General features: G+C 38.4%; 1 protein-coding gene across 10 annotated transcripts in view; it reads left to right on the top strand.

Annotated features, from left to right (window-relative positions):
* CNTN1 (contactin 1) overlaps positions 1–25,791 on the top strand; it is a 393,162-nt gene that overhangs the window by 334,442 nt on the left and 32,929 nt on the right. For 9 of the 10 annotated variants that reach the window (XM_075930024.1, XM_075930057.1, XM_075930017.1 and 6 more), the window contains 5 exons: positions 930–1,164; positions 7,286–7,389; positions 15,587–15,773; positions 18,279–18,391; positions 19,551–19,707. In XM_075930024.1, the coding sequence (XP_075786139.1) occupies positions 930–1,164; positions 7,286–7,389; positions 15,587–15,773; positions 18,279–18,391; positions 19,551–19,707 (796 nt within the window). Of the gene's footprint in view, positions 1–929; positions 1,165–7,285; positions 7,390–15,586; positions 15,774–18,278; positions 18,392–19,550; positions 19,708–25,791 lie in introns of those variants that run through there. The other variant, XM_075930072.1, reaches the window with a different exon arrangement.

The raw sequence follows: 25,791 nt of genomic DNA on the forward strand, positions 1-25,791 counted from the left end.
TAGGAGACTGCTCTCAAAGACATCCACCTCTGCTCAGCCTTCAGGTCCACACAGAAATTAAGGAAATGGTAAATAAAGCTAGTTGCTCTGATAATCCTAGTCTGCTCCATGTTGCTGAACAGCCACAATAGGATCCAACGAATAGCAACATGGTCCTGTCTCTACATCTAGAATGAGAATGTATTTCAGAATCCATGAAGGGTGGCTCTGGATAAGTCTTCCAGAAGTGTTACCCCTGATTTAGCCAGAAGCATCACTGATCAGTGACAGTTGGGACCTACATGGTGTCATAAAAATCATGGATGGTCATCTGTGTGGGTCTGAGAAATGTCTGAAGTCTGTAGGGATTGAAGTTCTGGCAACACTGATGCAACAGCAGTTGAATATATAGCACATTAGCTGCTCTGACTGAGAATTTGCCATTACACCTACATATGGGAAATAAATCATCATAAGGATATTTGCGACATAATGGCTGGTATGACCATTACTAATGGTCTGTGTTTGGAACCTGTGATAGACATCTGTGAGTTGCTCACTCATACTCGCTGTCCCTCTCTCCCATGCACACACAGTCTATTAAATATATTCATTGTCACTCATGATTTCTCAAAAGGATGTCTCGTTTTCTGGCTGCAGCTGCATATAGTTTTAAAGCAAACTCATCTTAGCTTTCTTTGGTTGAAGACAGCATGATGTACATTTCTATAGCACTGGATCAAAAGCAGAAGTTGAACTTAAATCTTATTATTACCAGATGTAGTAAGTAACGGAGATGGTGGGCTTTTGAAGTGTTTCCATCACATCAGAGACTGCAAATTCAATGCAGTATTTTTGCTGTGTGTATGTGGATAAATATTTGTAAACTTCTAATTAGTTAACTACTGGTTAGCAATAAAAAGTTAATTGTTGGTCTTTTGTCTCGTCAGCCTTTGCCAAGAGAGTACCATTTTGGGAAGAATTTTGGTTACATAGTAGCCTTTAAACCATTCGGTGAAAAGGAATGGAGAAGAGTTACAGTTACCAATCCTGATATTGGCCGATATGTGCATAAAGATGACACTCTGCCCCCCTCAACAAAATTTCAAGTAAAAGTGAAAGCATTTAACAACAAAGGGGATGGACCATTCAGCCTTGTTGCCATCATTTATTCAGCAAAAGATGGTGAGTAGTTTACATATTAAAATCTACAATAGAGGCCTGACTCAGCATTAACAAAATCAAAGAGGACCAGGATCAGGGTGAGTGAAATTCACTACAGAATTCAGTACGCCATTACTCCTGCAGTTTTTACTCAGGCAAAATTCCCATGAGAGTATGTCTATGATGCATGTCTGTGTTTCCCAGTGCAAGTAGAATGACAGAGGCCAGCTCCCCCTGTGCTAGAATGCTAAAAATAGCAGTGCAGCCATGATGACATGGGCAATTACTCAGGCTAGCTGCCCAAGTACCTACCCAGTGGGCTATGTGAGATTGTACTTGGGCAGACAGCCTGAGTCACTGTCTGCACCATGGCCATACTGTTATTTTTAGCATCTAAGTTTAAGCAGAGTTAGGACATATCTGTCTATCTGCACTGGGAAGCATGCTCCCAACTAAAGGCTTTATCTAGACTGCAAGCCTCTTTTGAAAGAGGCTTTTTCTAAAGATATTTTTGAAGCCTCTTTCGAAAGAGCGTGTTTAGACTGCAAGCAGATTTTTCAAAAAAGTAAGCCGCTTTTTCAAAAGAGGATCTAGATGCTCTCTCGAAAAAGCACAGTTTGCATTACATAGTGCCTTTTTTTGAAAAAGGACTTTCAGAAAAAGGGGTTATTTCTCGTAGAATGAGGTTTACCGCGGTCGAAAAAACTGCCACGTTCTTTTGATTCACTTTCAAAAGAACTCAGCAGCAGTCTAGATGCAGGGGAAGATTTTTCGAAAAAAGACCACTTTTTTTGAAAAAACCCTGTACTCCACATAAAGAACTGTAGGCAGGACAGTGCTCATGATGGACAGAATTGTACTGCATGGTATTTTGTTGTCTGAACTAACAATCCACAATGAAATTCACATAGCAAATACACATTCTGAACTTTTGTATGGCCAGTTAAAAATAAAGATTTTGTGGAACTGAAAAAAGTTCTGCCTTCTACATTTATTGTCTGGAACACGTTTGTGGTGCAGCAGACATATTTGAGTTAGCTTCACCAATGCTGTGTGATTGACACAGTCTTTGAAAGCTGAATTGTATCTTTCTAAGAAAAACCACTCAAAAAAGTACTCAATTTAAGTTTAAAATCATTCATCTAAAGATGAAAACACTTCTGCTATCTTATAATACATAGGCGAGTTTTTAGTGAGAATTGCAGTTAGTGGCAGAGTATTTGAGATATTTCACTTAATAAGGGTACGGCTAGACTGGAAGGTTTTTCTGCTGTTTTTTGCGGAAGAGCAAACGTGCTCTTTCAGAGAGCCCTGTATATATTGTTCTGTGAGGAATAAGGACTCCACCAAAAAAGGACGGGGCCAAATGGCGAGGAAGTCTCTTCTGGAAACTCAATCAGAAAAAGCTACGCAAATTGTGGAGCAGCAGGACTGGCCTGGGGAGATCGGGAGGAGAAATGGGGGAGAATCGACCAGCTGGGAGGAAGTCGTGGGGAGCAGGGCTGGCTGGGGGAGATTGGTCGGTGGTAGGAGGGAACCGGCCACCGGAAGCAGGGCTGGACGGGGGCAGCAGGGCAGGACGGCAGATCTGGAGGAGGAGCGGGGGGAGGGAGGAAACAAATCGGCCAGCAGGAAGCGGGACTGACCCAGGCACACGAAGACCCAGGAACACGAGTGAGTGTGACCCTGGGGATTCAATTTTGCCCCCCCCCCCATACCTTTCCTCGAGTAGTTGCAAATTGTTTGGCTGGTAGACACACTCACGCAGCATGAGCACATCTACCAGCCAGCCAGTTCGCAGCTACGGACTGATACACCTAATTATAATAAAACTTACCTAATTAGAAAATGGCAGACATTTTATATGTCCGGCATTTTCTCAATTTGTTTCCCAGACAGAACCCTCAAATACTGGACTGTCCGGTACAAAACTGGACACCTGTCAACCCTACCCCTCCTTGCACCCTCCCTCCTAGCCAGATACCCTACCCTCAATCTGCTCCTGCTCGCGCATCTTGGAGTGCCTATGCAGCGCCGGGTCCCCCAAGCTCTGGCCCAGGCTGGGCGGAGGATGCAGCCGGGTGAAACACTGAAAATTTATTCATTTTTAATTCTTTTTTTATATGCATTTATATTTTTGGGCTGCAAAAAACAGCAGTAAAAAAAACGGGTTCCAACTAAAATAAAAAGTTTGGGAAACCCTGGTCTAGCCAGCTTTCTATTCATCTTACAGTCCATTTATCCAATGCATATTCCCTTAACTTGCTGGCAAGAATATTGTGGTTGACAATATCAAAAGGTTTGCTAAGGCTGGCACTGGGGGCTTTGGGAGGACCAGAAACAACTTATTTGAATATTCATCATTTGCTTAATGAATATGCAACTATGCAAATGAATGTTACCAGTCCTCCAAAAGCTCGTAAATGGATTTACTGGTCCCCATGTCAAAAAGTTTGAGAACTGCTGGTCTAGACCTAGCATAGGATTGATATTCATAACTGAATTAATGGAAACAAAAATGCTGTTAGCTACATTTTTTACATATGCTTTAGTAGAAGTCGGTGATATTCTTATCTAAAATAAAGTAGCAGTATATTTTTTGCTTATTAACAGGAAAACTGATGTGGTAAATCCTATCTGTCTTAACAACGGTGGCATTTAACCATACTATTTTAGAGTAATGATTAATTTGGCTAAGTTTCCAAGCCTGTTCAAATTTTAATATGTATTAGAAATTAGCCTGTGTGTGCTCTTTTATTCCAGTTTAGACATTAAAGCAATCAGGTGAATAATTAAATGACAACCTCTTTGACATTTGACTAAAACTTTTTCCTTAATCCATGTTGGAATTATTTCAAATTCATCAATCTGCAAGATTTCAGTTAGAAATGCCGTTTACTATTCTAAGTGAAAGAAAGCATTAGAAAAAGGTAAGCCTTAGACCAGAAAAATATAGGCAATAATACATAACAAAAACATTACACTAATGTCTGCTGCCAAAAGCACAAAGCAGAACTGTAAAGAATTACTCAATTTTTTTTCATGTTGCAGAACAGAATCTGCTTCACCAAAACAGAACTCCAGCTATTGAAATGAGTGCAAAAAGCCAAGAGGTGGTACCAGATTACAAGGCCACATTATCACATGTTAGACTCCATTCTCATCTCAGTGTACTTTATAGGAGATTTATGCTTGTACCTCCCATTTAGCACTAATGGGAATTTTGTATACAAATCCCCCACACAGAGAGAAAAACATACAATAGACCCTTCTGTTTCTTATGGAAATTCAGGAGCCGCACTAGCTACCCTTAGCTAATGTAATTAATATTGATCAAGTTATCGGAGAAGTGTACCTTAGGATATCATCTTCAACAGCTGCTGCAGCAGCAGAATGATTATTGTTGTAATAGTGTAAAATCATGAATTAATATGTTGCTAATATCCAAATAATATTTCAGTATCTCTTTATTTCTAAGAACATTATCAACATCTGACCTGTAAGTTTTCAGACCTAATAGTGAAGTGCTCAATGTATTTTGTTTAGAAAAAATTACTAAAAGCAAAAATTAATACTAGAAGTGTTAAATGTGCACCTACAACTTAAATTAGTTATATATTCAAACCACCTATATGAGAACAGCAAAACTGTGATTTCTGAGTTCAATTATTTAACAGAGTCATTTTGCACATGACCAAACGCCATGGGCGCAGCAAGTATGTATAGCTCCAGAAAATTAAAAAATAAAATAAAAAGCAAATGAACAATAGTACTAACTTTCAGAAAATGAAGGAAAAACAGTCTTGGTGGTTGCTGCCCTATCATTCTAGTCCCAACAAAATGACTCTGCACCTGCGCAGAGAAACTAAGCATTCAATGTCAAATTCTAGCCATCCCAGCCACCAAAAGGGTTCAGGACACAAAGAAACTCTGTCCTTCCCCTTAGCATCCAGAATTGCTCTCTAGATGTCAGGGAGCACCAGCCATTGTCTACATTAGCAGCCTCAAAGGAGAAAGCACTTGTGCAAAGCCCTGTCCTTGTCTACCCAGCATGTCAGTGAGCACGGGATACAAAGTAACATAGCATACAACTTTCCAACATGTGTAGCAAGAGGCAGAGCATGCCATGTGCTCCTGAGATCTCTGCAAGCAGTAGGACTCAAACAGTGGTGAAGATTCCCGTTAGCTCTACTGTACACAGAGCCCCACGAGGCTCGCATTCTCTCTGCCCTGACAGCACCTAATTCCACAAGGTTTCCCTTATAGGATAACTGAACTATGAGCAATAAGCAGCATGTTTTCAGTAAAGAATATGTATTGTGAAGCAAACAGGATTGCTTTTATTCTTGATATTATTACAGAATTGTCAAAATGACAAATGGAGTGGATATTAAGTATTCAGACCGTAATATAACAATGGAGTGTCTGCAAAATATTTATGGAGTGTAAATACCAAATGAGGAGTAAAATTAGTATTATTCAGAGAGGCATAAATAAACATAAGGGAGAGATATATGAACGGGAACGTTCAGATTGACTCATTGCGATAATCACCGTGACAGTAAGAACTATTTGGCTATGGAGTAGTCTCCCAAGGGAAATGATGGAAGCCCTGATACTTGGGCATTTAAATTTTGGGCACTGGGCAAAATACTACTAAATGGCATAATGGGAAGCAATGCTGTATTAGCATGAAAACAGATAAGATAACCTGGTTTTTTCCATCACTAATGTCTGCACAGATGTGATTTAGCAAACAATAAGGCTACAGACAGGCAAGGGAACTTATCAAATGTATTGTTAGAAATAGTAAATAAATCCTCATAATCATGATCTATATTTTCATTGCTACTGAATTATGTGTTAGTAACAAAGCTACTTATGTCTAATTTTAATCCTAAAATCTTCATTCATTTTAGTGCAGTGCTTTTATTCTGTGTTTTGATATGTTTCATGCAAAAATATATGTAATAAAATTGCATTAGCACTAATCATGCTTAGTACTAACATGTTACATTGCGAACCTTATGCTTATTTAAATGTTTATAATTGAGAACATAGAGTTAGCCTCAGTCTATCGTTTGTTTTAAAAGTTATAAATTTTAATTATTAACTGTTAGTGAAAGACAATTAAAAAGAGTAACTTTGTACACCATATTATTTTATTACCTTAGATGCTTCTCATAAGAACTGTTACTTTTTTTTTCTGAAAACTAGCTGTTTTGATACATAGTTGACTTGATGCCCAGTTGGAAGATTAAATATATGAAAGCTTTCTTGTGCTGAGGCAGCAGTGGCTGTCTGTTGCAACTTGTTTCAAAAGACCCATAACATGGAACTGATCTTAGTTTGAAAAATGGAATCTTTCATATATTCTATGCACTGTGTATGCATATATACATTCATTAACTCCTTTTAAATGCAAGTCACAAAGTGAAATTAGAAGCTTCATATTATTAAACTAGCACCTATTGTATTAGGCATTACAGGTTAATTTTTAAATTAAAAGAAAACCTTATCACTTTAAAATTATCTGAACTGTGCATTTAGATATACAAATTCAGATTTTTAAAGTTAATCACACACAAACGTGTACATGTGTCCAACATACATGCACAAATGCCTGCTGTGAATGCACATATGTGGTCAGTTAGACACATGACTAGTCCACTGCATACATAATTATCTGATTTGCATGCATATAATGTATGTTTTATTTGCATGCGTAAGAAGCAAATAAATATTTGCATGCAATTGTCTTTGAAATGTAGCAAACAGTTTTTAACGTGAGAGAGAAACTCTATACAACTGAGTAAAAGATCTCTTTTTTTTGTTCTCTTTTTATTTCAACCCATTTTTAATTTATGAAACTTTCACTTTAAGAACTTGCTAAAACTAATACATATTTTATATGGGCCCAATCTGGAGATTCTTGCTCCACTTTGAAACCAAATTGAGTAAAACAAATACCCAATGAAATTAGAGGTTACCCAAATAAGAGCTAAGTATAAATAGGTTAAAGACCTCAGGACTTGGCCTTGTGAAAATGGGAAAATAATATAACAATGAGAAAAGACCATGCAAGTAAATATAACAGTGCACTTGATGGTGTAGAAAGTTTTCCATATGTTCAATCTTTCAGCTCCCAGTGAAAGGCCCAGAAATGTGAATGTAAAAATCTTATCATCTTCTGAAATCTCCGTTTCCTGGGAGCATATTTTTGAGCAGTCTGTTGAAGGATATCAGGTGAGTTCAGAAGTTTATAAATATCTTCACATTCGTTTAAACAAAGTAATTGATTATACACCGGCAATACACATTCTAATACTCAGTATTGTTTAATTTTCTGTACAAATTTAATTCTCTAGTCAATGTTTCATATAATGTATCATTTTTATACTAAAATAGACTAAAAGGACTTTTGGTCAGATCCCCTAGTTGTGTAAGTTGAGATAGTTCCATAGAACTCGAAAGACAAACTGCCAGTTTATACCAAAAGAGGATCTGGCTCATAAATGTCCCAAAACATGTTTAGAAGTTTTGGGTGTAAACATTTGCTATACATTGTAATGTCTTTCTCGGTGCAGAAATAGATTTGTAAGTAGCTAATGGCTCACTACATGATGAAATGATCAGGCATAGTAATTGTTTTAGAAATATCCCCAACAGAATTTATAGTATTACATACTGTGTGTGTGTGTGTGTGTGTGTGTGTGTGTGTGTGTGTGTGTGTGTGTGTGTGTGTGTGTGTGTGTATGTGTATGTATATAAAGAGAGAGGGGGGAAGAGAGAGAGAGAGTAACTAGCTGCAGTTACTGTATATATAGGATTCTACTCTATATATAGTCCGTAAGAAGATGCAGAACCCTGAAATTTTAATGTGCAGGGTGGAACAGGATTTGAGGGAATATGTCTGCAACTTTTGGTGCACCATTGCAAAAAGGAATGATTTGGGAGCAGACCAGGGTCACTGAGTCTACAACATCTTGACTCCACTAGCAAAACCTTTTTTTTTTTTGTTCTGCTGCAGAAAAGGGGCACAACAGCTGCAGGGCTGCTGCAATTAGATAGTGGTGATGGAGCAGCCCAGCAGAGAGTTGGTTTCTTCCTGCAAATACACAGTGGCTTTTGGAGAACTCTGCAGCATACAATCTGTTCATTTTGGCTATACTCTAAGAAAAGGATTTGGGTTTTGCTGAATTAATTACTTGCTTTGAAATTTTACTTGTCCAATGTATTATAATTACCTGTATGCTGCAAAAATAGCATGTGCAAATGCAGAGTTGCCTTATAGAATGTATCAGTTAGTGTCCCTTATTGCCCTGTGAATCATTGCAGGGTGTTAATTACAAGATCCACTACTCTAAAGCATGAAACAAAAGACAGAATTATGCAGCACTTTAAAGACTAACAAGATGGTTTATCATGCGATGAGCTTTCGTGGGCCAGACCCACTTCCTCAGATCAAATTGTGGAAGAAAATTGGCATAACCATATATACCAAAGGGATACAATCAAAAAAAGTGAACACATGTAAAATAGACATATCAGATTTTAGAACAGAGGAGAGGTGGGGTGGGGGGGAGGTTAATGTCTATGAGATAATGATATTAGAGGTGATAATTGGGGAAGCTATCTTTGTAATGGGTAAGATAATTAGCATCTTTGTTAAAGCCCATTTGTAAAGTGTCAAATTTAACATGAATGACAGTTCAGAGGCTTCTCTTTGAAGTCTTGTGTTAAAATCTCATTGAAGCAGGATGCAGGTAATCAGGTCTTTGAGACAATTCAGGTTGAAATGGCAAGAAACTGTTTTTTGGTTGGTTTTTTTTTGTGAAACTGTGTGATGTCTGTTTTGTGTGCATTGATTCTTTGGCGAAGTGTCTGAGAAGTTTGTCCAATATACATAGCAGACGGACACTGTTGGCACATGATGGATAAATTATATTTCTGGATGAGCAGGAATGTGTGTTCTTGATCTTATAACTGAAATGGTTAGGTCCAATGATGGTGTCAGCAGAGTAAATATGTGGACAAAGCTGGCAAATGGGTTTGTTGCAAGGGAAAGTTCCAGGGTTAGTATTAGTGTGGTCTGTCCTGTGGTTGTTGGTAAGAATCATCCTGAGGTTGGGTGGTTGTCTATAGGAGACTATGGGTCTGTCTCCCAGAGCCTCTCGGACTGAGTGTATCCTATTCCAGTATAGGTTGTAGTTTATGATAATGTGATGGACAGGTTTAAGTTGAGGGCTATAGGTGATGACAAGTGGTGTTCTATTGTTGGTTTTCTTGGGTCTGTCTTGAAGTAAATGGTATTCGTCTGGCTCTTTCAATTTGTTTTTTTATTTCTCCGGGTGGGTAGTTGAGGTTTATAAATGGGAGCTGGAGGCATGTAGGTAACTGTATGAGTCAGTGAGTTTTCTGTAGAGAGTGGTACCTAATTTACTATTGGTGATTTGTACTGTGGTGTCCAGGAAATGGATCTCTCCATTTGGTTATGCCAATTTTTTTCAACAATTTGATCTGAGGAAGTGGGTCTGGCCCACGAAAGCTCATCACCTAATAAACCATCTTGTTAGTCTTTAAAGTGCTGCATAGTCCTGTCTTTTGTTTCAGCAAGACCAGACTAACATGGCTACATTTCTATTACTACTCTAAAGCGCGCGTGTGTGTGTGGGAGAGGTGGGGGGAATCATCAGTATCCCCAGCAGAGAAATCTCTGTGCATCCCAGTCTACCTAGCCAAGAAGATGTACATCAGCTGTTGGGGTCAGTATGGGAAATCTGCCTTGGGCTATGTCTACACTATGGGTTTTTTCCAGGGAACGCATCTGCTCTTCCGCTTTTTTTTTGTGGAAGAGCAGACGCGCTCTTTTGGACATCCTGTCTTCTTTCTTCAAAGAGGAAGAAGAGCTGTTCCAAAAGAGGAGGATTTTTAGAAATTTGGCCCAGTATAGATGGGCCAAAGTTTGGGACAGCCTCTTATGAAGGAAAAAAAGGTACGCAAATTGCGGAGCGCAAATTGCTTACCTTTTTCCGATAGATCAGTGTAGTCTAGACATAGCCTTACTGTTATACCTGATGCTCCCCAAGGGAGGGTGTCCCCTTCAGTGGCTGATGTGAGAAGGCAGTGTCATCCTACTGGAGAGGGGAGGAGGATCCTTTGCGACTGCCAGTAAAGGGTAGTGGTAGAACTATCACATGGAGCCAGGACCACAGGTAAGAACTACACTCTTTGTCCTGGACTGTTTTAATTTGGAAGGGGTACTAGTTTGGTCAAAGTAAAGTTGTTTAAAAACTGGAGTATATAATCTCAGATTTCAATTATTTACTTTCCAGCTGCAACACAATTTATCAAAATCTCTAGTGAAACTAGAGTATTTTCTCCTTTTCATTTTAATCCTTCACATTCCCTGAAAATAGCGCTCTCAGTACATCACTGATGCCATGTATTCAAGCATCTAAGAATAAGGATTCTGACAGAAAAGTAGAGAAGGCATTTCACCTGTGATACTAGCCTTTTCACACCAAGAAGAGTCAGGTTTTCTTGACACTAATGCAGGCTTTCATGACTACTGCACTAGTGGTGATGAGTGTGAACTGATAAATTTTGCCATTACTGAGGTGTGTCCTCAGCTTACACCTAAATGAAAGATAAAACATGAACTACCTCCCTCCATCCAGAGAATGTAAGATTTATGAGCGCTTGTCATGTAATCTTAAAAAAATAGAGCTGTTCAGTATCTGCAGCTTGAGTGGGTATATATATTTCTTGCTTCTTACATGTAGTAAATATATTATTTGGCTTTTATTATACAGGTTTATGTCATGATACTGTTTTGTGGGGGGTTATTATTAGTCACTATGTCTCCTTGTAAGTATCAATAAAGTATATTAAATGAGTAAAATAAAATAGAATTTTTTTAGTGTTAGTCAAATTTCTTGGAAATGAAAGATAAATATGAAAGATTTTGTTACAGAAACATTATTCTAATAGGTAATGTTATAGTTGCTTTATTTTGTAGCATACTCTCTGTTATACAACTGGTCACCCTGAAATATTTGTTCTGTTATGATAAAGAATATTTTTATAACTTTTTTATGTGAAACTCACGCAAGGATCATATAGGACTACTTTCTTGATCATTTTAAAAGCATCTCCCCCATGCTTACCATGGGCTAAATTCTCATCTGTAAAATATTTTCTAGGCACACCAGTGGCACAGGACCACAAGGGAGTTAAATGAGTTTCCCTGAACCTAATGGGTTTGCTGGCTGTGTTATGCTATCATGCCTTGCAATGACCCCACTGGCACAGAGATTATCAGAGAATCCTCTCCTCATTCTTGGCTCAACCATTCCAGTGAGAGCTGGAATTGGGTTGGCAAAAAACAGGTAGTGCCTACTGAGGGTTCCCTCACCATGAGGATTCTTACTTGGATAGATCCCAGAGACAACACACACACAAAAAGAAGGAAGTGAGCCCCAAATCTGATCCCAAAATCTTTTAATGAAAAAAATCAGTGTGTAATGGAAATGTACTCACCAAGGTGGTGACAATGAGAATATGCAGCATAGTTTCTACAGTATTTCCATTGAACCAGAATGAAGAAAGAGCAGGAGAAAGGGAAAAGATTAGCAATTAAGTGCTAATTTCTCTGCATTAAACGAAATAATCCATTGTTTCCAAAAATAATTATTATGACCCAAATATATAGTCATATTTGTATCCTAAGTAGATAGGTAGAGAAAAGCTGTTCAGACTTCTGAATTTAACACATGCAGATCACATTGTCACAATTATTAAATATAAGTTATTTGAACCAAGATTCAATGTATTTGGGATTTAGGTGAATTTAATGTTTGAATGATCTTATTCCTGCAAGGGATTTAACTCACATCTCAGTGGAGTGGCTTAAAGTTTCATTCCTTTTTCTCACTCAACTTAACAGTTCTATATTACTTATTTTATTACACTCCTGGTTTACAGGGGGGTAGATGAATTGGACAAATATAGAAAGTTTCTCCTGGGGGAGAGGGATTCAAGGATTTGGGCAGCTGTCCAGTGATCAACAAAAGCCTTAGTGTGTTCACCACCCCTATGTAAAAAATACACTTAGCATATCAGAGTATACCCAAAAAATGGAAGAGCTGAGCCCCTAGCAGTCACTATAGAGGTTTGCACTGCATGGCAACATTATCACCATATTTATCATGAATCACACCATAACTAACAGATACATGACCGACGACTTATTCACAGATGTCATTTTGCTGCACACTCAGGCCCATTTAGAACTTCATGGCAGAAATCAAGATAGTGCTCAGCTTCCCCTTGTTCCAGTTGCAAAGGCCCCAGTCACTTTAACCCAAAGGCAAAACACCTCAAGTTGTTAGTAGCATAGGGCACTCAGCTGAAGAGTTGTGATTCTGCCCAGTGGAAGGCAGGGGCATATATACAACACTTCATTACAGTATAATGGAACCAAAATACTAGCCTGAGACTAAGCAACTATTTAGAAAAAATATGCATATTTTTCTCCTATTGTTCTACACATTTTAATAAAGCCTCAGTAAGGAAAAAGCCTGGATATAGAAGTAATTTTACTTCATATTTTAAACGAGGGCTTATAAAATAAGACAATGATATAGCATTGTCAATTTAAAGCTTAAACATGAACATTTGCTCTTTGGTATTTAAGAACCACAAAAATCTGTTTTTGTTTATAAGTTTTTGTTCTGTAGAAACATCAAAATATGTGAAGGCCTCAGTGTCCTTGGCAGGGGAATCCTATGCCAAGGGCTCTGGCTTTATCTGGCTAGAATGCTTAAGTGAAATGGGTCTGAGCTGGGTTCCAGTTTATCCTGAATTCTCAGTCTCTCATTTCATTGCACACTTCACAGCACATAAACAACAAGAAGTCCTTTGGCACCTTATAGACTTACAGATTGATTGTAGCATAAGCTTTCGTAGGTAAAAACCCACTTTGTCAGATGCATGTAGTGGAAATTCCAGAGGCAGGTATAAATATATAGACACTTGAAAAGAAAGGTATATTTATACCTGCCTGTGGAATTTCTACTACGTGCAGCAATTAAGTGGGTCTTTGCCCACGAAAGCTTATGCTCCAATCAATCTGTTAGTCTCTAACGTGCCACAGGACTTCTCGTTGTTTATGCAGATTCAGACTAACACTGCTACCCCTCTGACACTTCACAGCACATGCTTCTCAAGCAGGATTATCATAAAACTGATGATGCCTAAGCTTAAATCTAAAACTGCTCCGTCAGTTATCCGGCAAATGTTACCATTGGGGCATCGTAACTATCGTCACCAATGGTAGACTTTAGTTCCTGCCTCTAAAAAACAGATAGACGTATTGGGCCCAGTCAGTGAAACTGTCCCAGAAATGTAACATGTAGATCTCTCAGTTGAGAACACACGGCATTTCCTCCGAGTCCTCATTTATTTCCTAAAAGAATGTATTAACATTGTCTGTATTTTATTCTAAATGTGTTTCAAGAAAACTAAGTGGTGTCTGCTGAAGGATTAAATTTCCAAAACCTTCTGCAGCATGTACATTTCTTTAATCCAAAAAATACAAGTGCTTGCATGCTTTTAAGCCATATTTAAAGTAAAAGCCAATTTGGTCAGTATGTGCATGTGCAATAATATCTATAGTGTGAAAGAGTTGGTAGAGCCATGGTGGTAATCATATGTTTATAATGCTCATGCTACTGACAGCTTGTATTATTACTATTGACAGGCAAACGTATTGAAGCATTGACATAAACTTTGATGTGTAAATTAAATTAGGAAAGCCTCTGTTCAATTATTTTGGCTGCTCAAATGCCCCTCTAGGTATTTGAATAAGAAGGGAAACCCTTCTACTGTCTCACTACTCATTCAGCTACAGTGCATACCTGAGGGATAGAAGAAAGCTACAGATTTATTAAATGGTTTAACAAAGCATTTCTTAACGAGAAACATTAAGCCTTGCCCAACAGCAAGTTGTACCATAACTTGTGACGGGGAGCACTGTGGTGGTAGGAGCTAGAGAACCAAGCCAACACCAACTTCTTCTCCTAACAAATTTTTGGAATCTCCTTAAAATGAAATAGCTAGGGAACAAAACTAATGTCATCTGAAAAAAAAGTTTAAGGCAAATGTGGCCTAAAAGCAAAATTGGGGTGTTTATGTTAATAGAACACACACATCAGTTCTGTTAACTTGGTGATGATCCGGTATTAAATCCCGGAATTGTTCCCTGACATTGGTATTAAATGTGTAATTTAGGTGGATATAAAACAAGTGCACAGAGGAGAATTCTGAGGGGAAGAAGAGGAGGAAAATAAGAAATCTATGCAACTTAAGTTGTTGAGCACTTGTCAGTTTTCCCCCAGTCTTGAAATGGGGAAGGAAAGAGGTTTAAAAAAAAGATAGATAATAGTGCACAATATACTTAGAGAGGGGAAATTATAACAATGTATAAACACCTTTAAAAGCTTTAAAATGATAGAAAGTTGCTGTTTATTATGAACTTTAAAAACAGCAAATATTGCACACTTCTTTAGTCTAATCATTTAAGCTTCATTACTTAAAGTCCTTCCTAAGAGACAAGAGGAGATTAAAAATAAAGCAAGAATCAGCAAGTCAGTTTATTAAGAGAGTGATACTGCTTTGATGTCTAAGTTCAATGCATGTTCAGTGCAGTTAAACACAATTTCCAGAGGAATGAGCAAGAAATGGATATCAGGTTGGGGTGTTATAGATCCCTTTTGGCTGTTATACCTTGTTACCATGTTGTCAAACTGCTTTGTCAATAGCTTATTATAACCTTTACATCATGGGAACAAAAATACTGGCCAAATATGATAAATGTTATAGTGCATAATACATTTTAGTAAAAGTGTTCTGTGCAGCTTGGGTTGGATAGGCAATACTGTGTGTGAGGAATGTGAGCAGAATGGAAAATATGAATTACAGTGTACTTGTTTTTGTAGGGATTGCATTGGCTAGAATGCTGGTATAAGTAGGAAGTAGAGTATACTGTACATCATAGTCAAAGTTGTTTTTGCTTCTAAGAGTACATTGCAACCTAGTAAAACAATATTGAATTTGAGTATAAAATTCCAAGTATGAAAGAGCAACGATGATGTAGCCCTGTTAGTAAGGCCTGATCCTGCCCCCAATGAAGTCACAAAACTCCCATTAGCTTAATTGTGCACAAATCAGTTTCATTGGTGTAAAAGTTTCCACATCAACTCCGAAATATTTTCTGTTTCTTTGTGAACTTGTCATTTGAAATAGTATAAAGAGCAGCATTAGCCAGATACACTTTAATTTTTTTTAAGTTATTCTATGTGCCAATCTAAATTACAAAGTTTTTGTAAGATTTCAATAGAATTAATTACGCCAAATTATCACTCAATCCAACTATGTGCAGATTCGTTACTGGACCGTTCATGACAAAGAAGCAGCTGCGCAGCGTGTGCAAGTGAGCAATCAGGAATACTCAACAAAACTGGAAAATTTGAAACCTAATACCCGATACCACGTAGATGTTTGTGCATTCAATAGTGCAGGGTATGGACCACCCAGTAGTGTTATTGACATTGTCACAAGAAAAGCACGTAAGTAAAGGAGCTTTGGATGCATTTCTAAAGTTCTCTACTTTGTTACTATTGGTTTGTACTTTGCATATAGTAATATGATACTCAGTGGGTCGAGCACCATACCATAATGAGGTGGGAATGTTCTTAATGTTTTCTCTGAACACAGTCTCAGAGGGATAACCGTGTTAGTCTGTATCTGCACAAACAACAAGAAGTCTTGTGACATTTTAGAGACTTAGGGTATGTCTACACTACCCTCCTAGTTCGAACTAGGAGGGTAATGTAGGCATACCGCACTTGCAAATGAAGCCCGGGATTTGAATTTCCCGGGCTTCATTTGCATAAGCGGGGCTCCGCCATTTTTAAATCCCCGCTCGTTCGAACCCTGTGCCGCGCGGCTACACGCGGCACGAACTAGGTAGTTCGAACTAGGCTTCCTAGTTCGAACTACCGTTACTCCTTATTCCACAAGGAGTAACGGTAGTTCGAACTAGGAAGCCTAGTTCGAACTACCTAGTTCGTACCGCGTGTAGCCGCGCGGCACAGGGTTCGAACGAGCGGGGATTTAAAAATGGCGGAGCCCCGCTTATGCAAATGAAGCCCGGGAAATTCAAATCCCGGGCTTCATTTGCAAGTGCGGTATGCCTACATTACCCCGCTAGTTCGAACTAGCAGGGTAGTGTAGACATACCCTTTCAGATTTATGCCCTAATAAATCTGATAGTCTCTAAGATGCAACAGGACTCCTTGTTGTTTTCTAATATCGTGTGTATCTCAGTTTCCCCTATGTATTATTCAAGTGTCTAGGACAGTGGGATAAGGGTGTGTGATCATTGTGGAGATCCCTAGAGGGCAGGTGTGACTGCTGACTGGCTGACCCTCTGTAGCCTGACCACTGATGGCGGGCCCCCTCTTCTGCAAGAATCAGCCAAAGGTATTGATGCGGACCTGTCCCCCTGCCTTAACTCCTGCCAACTTCTGCACTCAGGGCTGCTCCATTCCTAGACACCCTCTCTTGCTGAGACACCTATCTTGCTAGGCTCCATAGCCTCTGAAGCCCCTGCAGTCAGGTTTCCTGAGCCCCTACATAAGAATGTGGCTTTGAGCTTAGCCCCTTCCTACCTATGCTGTAGTCAGGGACAAGGGGTAGCTGGGTTATGTACAGTGGCCAGCAGTGGCCTGGAGGTTGTTAGCTGCTTTCCAACACTTTGCAGACGGGAAGGGATGAACTATGCAAAAGCACAGGCAAGGTCATCCCTTCTTCCCCGCCTCCTCTTCTGGAGCTGGAAGCAGCTCCTGTCCCTTCTCTCCTGAACCATGCTGAAAGGCTGCTGCTGCCCATGTTTGGTGTGAATCCTGGCAGGAATCGGGGTGGATGGGCATTTAACATTGGATGCCCCCACATTGCCTTAGAAAGATGGGGCCCAGATACTGAGAGAGGTGGATCCATCCCAAGAGCCCAGCCAGGCACAGAGCGTGGTGAGCACTTGGCAGGGAGGGTTGGTTAGTCACCCTCTCCCCATGCATAAGTGACTCATGGTAACACTGGTGAGGTACTCCACTCCTGTATGCCCCCACTAAAGTTTTAATTGTTAATTGGAGTGTCCCCACATACCCTCTTCCTGTCCTTCTGAGTGACCCTCCCTGCACACACCCCCAACAGGCCTCCATGTGAGAAAGGTGTACATGAGTGTGTGTGTGTCATCTGTGTGTGGGGAGGTAAGAGTGTGTGTTTCACCCTTCCCTACATGAACCCTAAAGCCTTAAAGATAAGAAGGTAAAAGAATTCAACTACTCAATACTTCTTTTTGACAGGAGCTCGGTCAACGCAATGATAAATTGAATGTTTTTATTTCTAATTGATTGCCATTTAACTCACCTGAATACCAGTAACTTTTCCAGGTGTCCTATAGTCAGCAGAGGGAAATATGGTTTCCTTAGTCATGAATGATATTTAATAAAGGACCATGTTTTCAAAAAAGTGTTGTGTGGCCTAAAAAATGTATGTGAGTAACATATGTTTTGTCAGTAAGGTAAGCTGTGTGCAGTCTGACTCCGCCCTGCAGTCAGCATGTGTTTGGATAAGAAGATTGCATTTTATGTGGCTGCTATTTTATGTAGGAAGGCTCTCTGATTACCACAGAGATAAGAGCATTAAAAATGCTTTGGTATGATTATTTAAAAGTTTAAATCCCATGTATACATGTACTTAAGGTAAATTCTAGGAGATTCTGGTCGGGGATGCCTTCAAGGAAACAAACCTAGTTCCACAGAAAAGGGTAGAAATTGGCTAGGTCTGTTCTGGCAACATGCAAATGCCAAACCCACAGGGAGCCCACTGCATGGGCCATGCAAAAATTTACAGCTGAAGCCACAGAATTGCATTCCAGGAGAGAAACTAGCCCACATTCACAGAAAGGCCAGCCATAATCTTCTTTTTTAAAAGGCTCATTCAAATGTAAATGAAGGTTTGGGAAGTGTGATTGTTTCTGCATACAAAATTGTATATGTTTCTTTTTTCAGCTCCAAGCCAACGTCCAAGAATTGTCAGTTCTGTCAGGTCTGGTTCAAGGTACATCATCACTTGGGACCATGTCAAGCCAATGTCAAATGAATCTGCTGTTCAAGGATACAAAGTATGAATTATAAAAATAGTTTCTAACTTTCATATCCTGCACACAGTATGTGCTGTTGTCAATATTGGTATCTGCTCTGGCTCTAATGTGCTTTCATCCTTAGCTTAGACGATTTGTTCACAATCTAGAGGTCACAACTCCCCTGTTCCACATGGCTTTGACGACCTTTCTTTTTATGGTGAGATGGGATAGGGCCTAAAATTTTGTTCTAGTATGGAAACGAAGTATGGAAAAGGCTCAGAATCACCACTTCAGACATACAGCAGAACTGATTGTTCCCACAGTGATGTGTCTCTTAAAGGATATGTTCAAAAAATATGCTCCTTTATATTTTTGCCCCCTTTCCCAGCATGAATTACTTCCGAATTACTGTTGCCATCCTCCCTGTGAGAATTACAACCTCCAGAATAACTGTCCTTCTAGGTCAAAGACAATAATAAAACAAATGTATCTAGAGCTGTCCTTAAAAGTACAGCACATCATGATACATGCACATACAATGCAAGAATATCTACACATTATAGGGAAGTGATTAGTTATAGCCATTAGTATGCTGAAACCATTAAAAAGAGTTTCTATTTATTATTATTATTATTATTATTTATTTAGGACTTTGGCAGTAATATAGCTACAGTGTTATATGCTGCACAAGTCTTTGTTTGATGGATTGAGTTACTTCCTGTGAATCATTGAAAATGAGCAGAGATTATTTCCATATGTCTCATAAATCACATACTTCACATTTATAATAATTTGCCAGCTCTGAAACACATAAATAAAAAAGAATAATTGTGCTATTTTATGAGGACATTCTTAAATCATTTATGTTCTGGTATATGGCAAGATGTATGGTATGTTTTTGCTTTGTTTGCTGAGCTGAAAGTATTATCCTCAGCCATTCAAGTCTTAACTTGAACCCATATGCAAAATTAATCTGAAAAGGAGATAGAAAAGACAGAGGCAATATCTGCTCTCTCCAACCAAGCTTCTTTATAATAGAGCAAGTTGCAAAGTAATATATTTTAGTTTGGATATACAATTGGTCATGTACATATAATCTTAGCACCCTAAACTTGCTAATTGAAACTAGAAGAATGTAACTGTGGTGTCAGCTACAACATGGCATTTCAATTACTGTACTTGTTTTTGGCTTTACAAGGTGCTGTTTAGACCAGATGGCCAACATGAGGGTACACTGTATTCAACTGGAACACATTCAATAGAGTTGCCAGTCCCCAACGATGGTGAATATGTGGTTGAGGTTCGAGCACACAGTGAAGGAGGAGATGGAGAAGTAGCTCAAATTAAAATTTCAGGTAGGTAGGGTTTTTTTTCTTATTGAGAATTTATGACTTGATGAATTAAAAAACCAACAAATGATGCCATTTCCATTAAAAAGAGTCTTAGACAAAACTGTCTGTTTCTCTGTGTGTGTCTTTTTGTCTCCAATTTTTGTGTATTTGAAGTATCAAGTGCCATAGTATGTAATATGCCAAATTCTATTTCAGAATAACTATAACTGTCATGGAATTGGATGCTGGTGTAGCCATCTTAAGGTCCAGACACTTGACTTTGATTTTTGTTTTTTTTATTAAATTTGAGGAGAATGGTGACAACTGTGAGCTTTATGATTCCCCTTGGCACACAACCTGTGTAGCCAAAGGTATTACTTTGCAGCAACAGTATGATAAAAGTCATCCAAAAAAGGGGAATGCTAGGGAGTCTTCATAGAGTTTTACAGATTAAGGTGTGAAAGAGCTATTATATCATCTAGTCTCAACTCTTGTATATCACAGGTATATCACCCAATTACTCCTGTAACTGAGCCCAATAACTTGTGTTTGATTTGAAGACAGTAAGGCTATGTCTACATAGCAGTGTTATTTCGCAGTAACTGTCATGATTCCGAAATAACATAGTCCGTGTCTACACAGCAAGCAGTAATTTTGACATCATGTCAAAATAATATCGAGCTGGAGGACTGCTGATTTCGACTTGTACGAGGAGTAAGGGAAGTCAGATAATGAGTGCTCTCTCTTGAAATAACTGCTATGTAGACAGCATCAAAAGTCAAAATAAGCTATTTTGACTTAAACTGTGCAGTTAGCATAGCTCAAGTTACATAGCTTATTTCAAGTTTAGCTCTGCTGTGGAGAAGTGCTCTAAGAGATTGAGCACCTCAAATTCTTTTGGTAGTTTGTGCTGTTGTTTAATCAGTGTTTAAAATTTTGTATCTAATTTGAATTTGTCTTGCTTCAGCTTCTAGCCATTGGCTCCTGTTAGGTCTTTCTTTCTTGTATTAAGGAACCCTTTGATCCCAGTGTTTTCTTCCCATCAAGGTATTTGAATATTGTAAACAAGTCAATTTTTTTTTTTTTTTGATAAACTGAACAGATTGAAGTAGTTCTCTCCACTCAGGCATTTTCTTCAGTCCTAGAATCATTTTCCTGTCTTTTTTTCTACACCCTCTCCAGATTTTCAACATCCTTCCTAAAATATGGTTACCAGATCTTTGTGCAGTATTCCAATATGAGTTTCACCAGTGCTGTTATTGGGAGTTCTGAAACCAGAGATCAGAACCTCCGAGGTGGTCAGGGAGGGCTGTGAGCTGTCAGCCTCTACCACAAAAAGCATCAGCAGAGAATATGCAAATGACAGTGCAACAAATGCTAATGAGCGCTTCATCTGCATTGTCTCTGCCAACAAAAGGCTGCAGTGTAGACATAGCCTGATTGCATGTTCCCTGTCAGTTCTTCCCTTCTTTGTAGCCCTTCTCAGAAACATAGTGCTGGGAAAAAATGCATAACCAGCCTCTAACTCTAAAACAGTGAGATGTATATAATAAGCAATGTAAATGTAAACAAAAATGTTATTGTGCTGGAAGATTGGCTTCTTAATAGAGTCCTTATGACAGCTCAGACTAGCTATTTTCCTGAAGGACAGTGGGAGTAAAAATAGGTGAGTTATAACACATTAATATCTGCAGTTAATTTAGTTATTAAAAAGCACAACAAAATATTTTGATCTGCAACTTTTTTGTTTGGAAGCCAATTTATATATATACACACACACACTTTTTATTTCATCTTTCTTCCTCCCGATTCTCTCTCTTTCTCTCGTCTTTTTTTATATTCTCTCCTTCTTCTGGCCTAAAAAAAAGCCTGGCCATAAATTTAAGAGGGAGGTGAATATTCTGGAGGAGAATTTGCTCATATAAATAAGCAGATTCCAGCTTGAAAGATATACTGGTTTAAATTTTTATTTAAAGGAAATTTATCAATACAAATATTAAACATACATTCCTTTTCACTGAGTAATCTGAAACTTAAAAACTTGTCATAAAATAATCAGCTGCATATTTATTGAACTGCATTTCAGAACATTTACCGTAATCTTGAGTAAAATACAGGCTTACTAACTTTTGTTAGCTAATGTCTGGTGTTCAGTGATTTTGTAACCACATTATAGTGAATTCATGAACTATCGTTTTAAACTCTATATTAAAATACCACAACCAACTGAAGACTGGAACTACTTGTTTAACCATAGGAGTCAGTTTCTTCAGCTAATAGCAGGCTTATCTAATTTTTAAAAATACATTAAAGATTGGCTTTTCTTTTTTCGTCTCTAACATGGCTTTGCTGATTGCAATATTTTCTCATAATGCAGATTCTGTGTTATCCTAGCATTAGTAAAATGCTGCTGTGAATACAAATAAAATATATTTCACCTAGTTATTTTCTCACACTGCTGAAATGGAATTGGTTTAAGTGAGTAAGTATGCCTAAATAAGTTACAGAAAAATTAAGTCCATGATCTTTGAAATGACATAATACTTGGTGATATCTTCAGTGTCTTACAGCACTTTCCTAAATCTCGTTCTAAATACCTAAGTGAACAAAGAATCATTCACATACTGTATGCATACAGCTAGAGAGCAAAATTTAACACGTCTGCTTTTCCCAACTTTAACATGTCGGGTTTTCATTTGCCAGAGGCAGACTTTGAAATCCTACAAAATACTTACTTGTAAGCATTTATATTTTTCAAAGCAAAATGCATGAGGTTTTTTTTCAGCCTCGATAACTTATTCAACATTTTAATTTTATTTTATCTTTTCATTTGCAATTTTTTCTTCTAATTAATAGGAATATGAATAGTTATTGCAAAGTTCCATGAGCCAGAGTCAGCTCATTCCAGCCATACATGCCTGTGCCACGAGTCTTTTATTGCAGTGAAGACATACCCTTGGTCACAAAAACAGTCAGGTGGTGGAAAAGAAATAAAATCTTTAGTCCTCTTTTTATAAATAGGACAAGGTAGAGCACAAGCATACAGTAGGAGGAGCTTTTCATATAGCGTTTCTCCTCCATCAAGCTCAGTGTATGTCTGCACTACAGAGGTGTTCTTTCCGGAAAAATGGCTGTTTTTCCAAAAAAACTTCACTTACGTCCACACTGCAATCTTGTTCTTTTGAAAGAAAATCGAAAGAACAGAGAGGTTTTTCTGACATTGATAAACCTTTCTATGTGTGGACGGGGAAGAGGGAGTTCTTTCAAAAGAAGAGGAAAGAGGAAAAAGCACAGGTGCCCTGGTTGCCACTCTGTCCACAGTAATCATAGCTTACATGCAAGATAGTGTCCATTCAGCGTGGACACTATCTTTCAAAAAAACAGATCACTTTTTCGATGCACTTTGGCAGTGTGGATGCTCGCTTTCGGAAGACTTTTTTTCAGAAGACCTCTTCCAGAAAAGCTTCTTTCGAAAGAAGCCTGCAATCTAGACATGGCCTCACTGTCCAAGATGTCCTGCTTCCTGTTCCTCCCGAGAATATATCCTTCCATCGACTGAGCCAGTTACTTCAGTATCCCAACAGTTATCACCAAGACTCAGCAATTCCTTCTAGAAGTAAGTTAATTGGTTTAATTTAAGCCTTCTCTGTGCTTCAGCAACCTCAATGACAAGAGTACTACAGCTGGAACTCTCTCTGTCTGCCACATTTATATCTGCTATTTCTGTAAGGAAACTGTTGCTATCAAAAAATTGATGAAGTCTTGGGCCGTGCAACGGACCATTATAACAGAATTTTGAACTCATTAACCATTAGTTACAGAAAATGAATGTGCTATAAAACCAATAGAAGGTTTTCAAAATGAGATCATACTAGAGAACTATGCTTCTCACTAATATGTTTCACCTTCAGTCTCATACTTCACAGCAGACTAGGGGAACATATGGAAATGCGTCTGAAACAGAATGTCAGGTTTGCTAAATAGTCTCTCATCTTGTCATATGGTTTTATTTTGGTGCATTACAGATTCTGTAAGTACCACTGCAATGTAAATTTTCGACACCAGTTCTAATCTCATTTAATATGAGAATTTTAAGGTTTGATTGTCACATTTATACACATTACAACACATCAAGTTATAGAACAATCGTGTTTTCACACTGACATGCTGCTTTTGAATGTCAATATCAAATCATTTTTCTTGTCTTTAAATTCAGTAGCAGGAAGGACTATGAAAGCTTTTGGCAATAATACCAAATTCTATTAGAGTCTAGTCAGTATTATTCTACATGAGACTATTTTGTTTTTGTTGTTTGTTTCTAATTGAAAACCTTTGACATGTAGCAAAAGTTAATAACAGAACTCTGTACAAATGATTTATTGAATACGCATACAACTGTGTAAAGTAGTCGTATTAATTGCATTTTACATAGAGGGAAACTGAGGCAGAGCTCTTAAGTGACTGTTCAAGACCACAAAAGCAATTAGAGTAAGGATTACAATTCAGAAAGTCTTCCTTGTTTGCCCAATCATGTGTTCAGACTTCTAAGCCAAGCTGATGGTCTACCTCCTGAACTCATTTAGGGTATCCTGAATGGTCCTTAAATTGTCCTGAACCAAGTGGTTAGTAGTGCTGTAGCTATTGTGGAGTAACTCTGAAGGCAATTGGCTCCTCGTAAACCGCCTACCTTATCTGAATAGCTTCTTTTCTGACTGTAGCCTCTGTATTTTGAATTGGTAACGTGAATACAAACAGGTAGAGACAGACAACTGCCTGCAAAAGGTTGGTTACCCCTTTGTTAAACTCCATTAACCCTTACTGAAAATACAGTAGTGTCTCTCAACTATGTTGAACTGTTGGCTGCCTCCTCACAGTCTGCCTCCTTCAAACAATTTTTCTGCTTCTCCACTTCATGTGAACGTGGCAGATGGACTACAGGTCCCATGAATCGGTGCAGCACTGTTGTTCTTTTTAGTCTCATAGAGTAAGCAAAGGTTAAGGCAATCTGAGAACTGGAATCCCAGATGAGTTCCTTAAGTCTTAATTCCCCCACACCAGGTTTGCAGCTGAGAATCCCAGAAAAGAGAAAGCACCTCCCTTCAGGCCAGAATTAGGTGACTATCTCCAAAAGAGGGGCGGGGCTTAACACACACAGCTCACCTTGGTATCTTCCATTGACTAGTATAAATGAGGAGTTGTCTAGATTCCTGGTTTCTGGTAATCTCATTCTAGACACCTACCTCTCCCTATTCATTGTACAGAGAACCTAGACACCTAATCCAGTTTTTGTGAATCCCAGTGATTTTCTAAGCATCTACAGGTTTGACATGGTGATGTTCAGCCACTGGGGTTGAAGAGACTTAAGTTTACAGTTATTGAGAAACACTTGAGCTAAGAGAGAGAGGGCCAGGAAATAAGGATTTTTAAGGATATGGCAACTGTGTATCTTTTGGGTTTTGTAGAGAGATTTTTTTGCTGTTTTCCACGTTTATTTGCATTTTCTTAATTGGCCATGGGAGGAAAGGAGCCTGTACATTTAGACTGAATTTGTAAAAGCAGTTACTTGAGAATGTTTGAGAAAATATTAATGGTTTCGTGTATATGTGTATGCAGAGAGCTCAGTGCAGTGGTTACAAGATGTGGGTTTTTTCTTGGTTTAAGGAACTCTTTGTCAGTGCTCCATTACAAACTATTCATTTTTACAGTAGGTAAGTTTGTGGGGAAATGATTGATATATTAAAAAATAAACTGCCTTGAGAATGCTGAAAGGCGCTTTGTAAAGAGCTGCAAGTGCAGGGTTCAGTAGCTACTTTAACAAATTATATGAGGGCTGTGGTTAGCACATTCTACTGATGGAGGGAGGTGCTTTTAGCTCATAGGAAATAGGGAGAAAAACTAATATTAACACTAATGGGTATTTATGAGTGACTTTGGGTGACTTCCTATTTTTAGAAAAGGAACGTTGACTTCGAGAGTAAAATGAAATTAATCACTGTGCAGCGGTACAGCACAGATCCACATCACACTTAAGTCTCACTTATTTTATTGTTAGAAGAGAGAGATTAGTTGAGGATGAACTAAACGCTCTCAAGAAGATAGCTGTTCCTT

Source organism: Pelodiscus sinensis, chromosome 1 (genome assembly GCF_049634645.1).
Source record: "Pelodiscus sinensis isolate JC-2024 chromosome 1, ASM4963464v1, whole genome shotgun sequence".
Taxonomy (NCBI): domain Eukaryota; kingdom Metazoa; phylum Chordata; order Testudines; family Trionychidae; genus Pelodiscus; species Pelodiscus sinensis.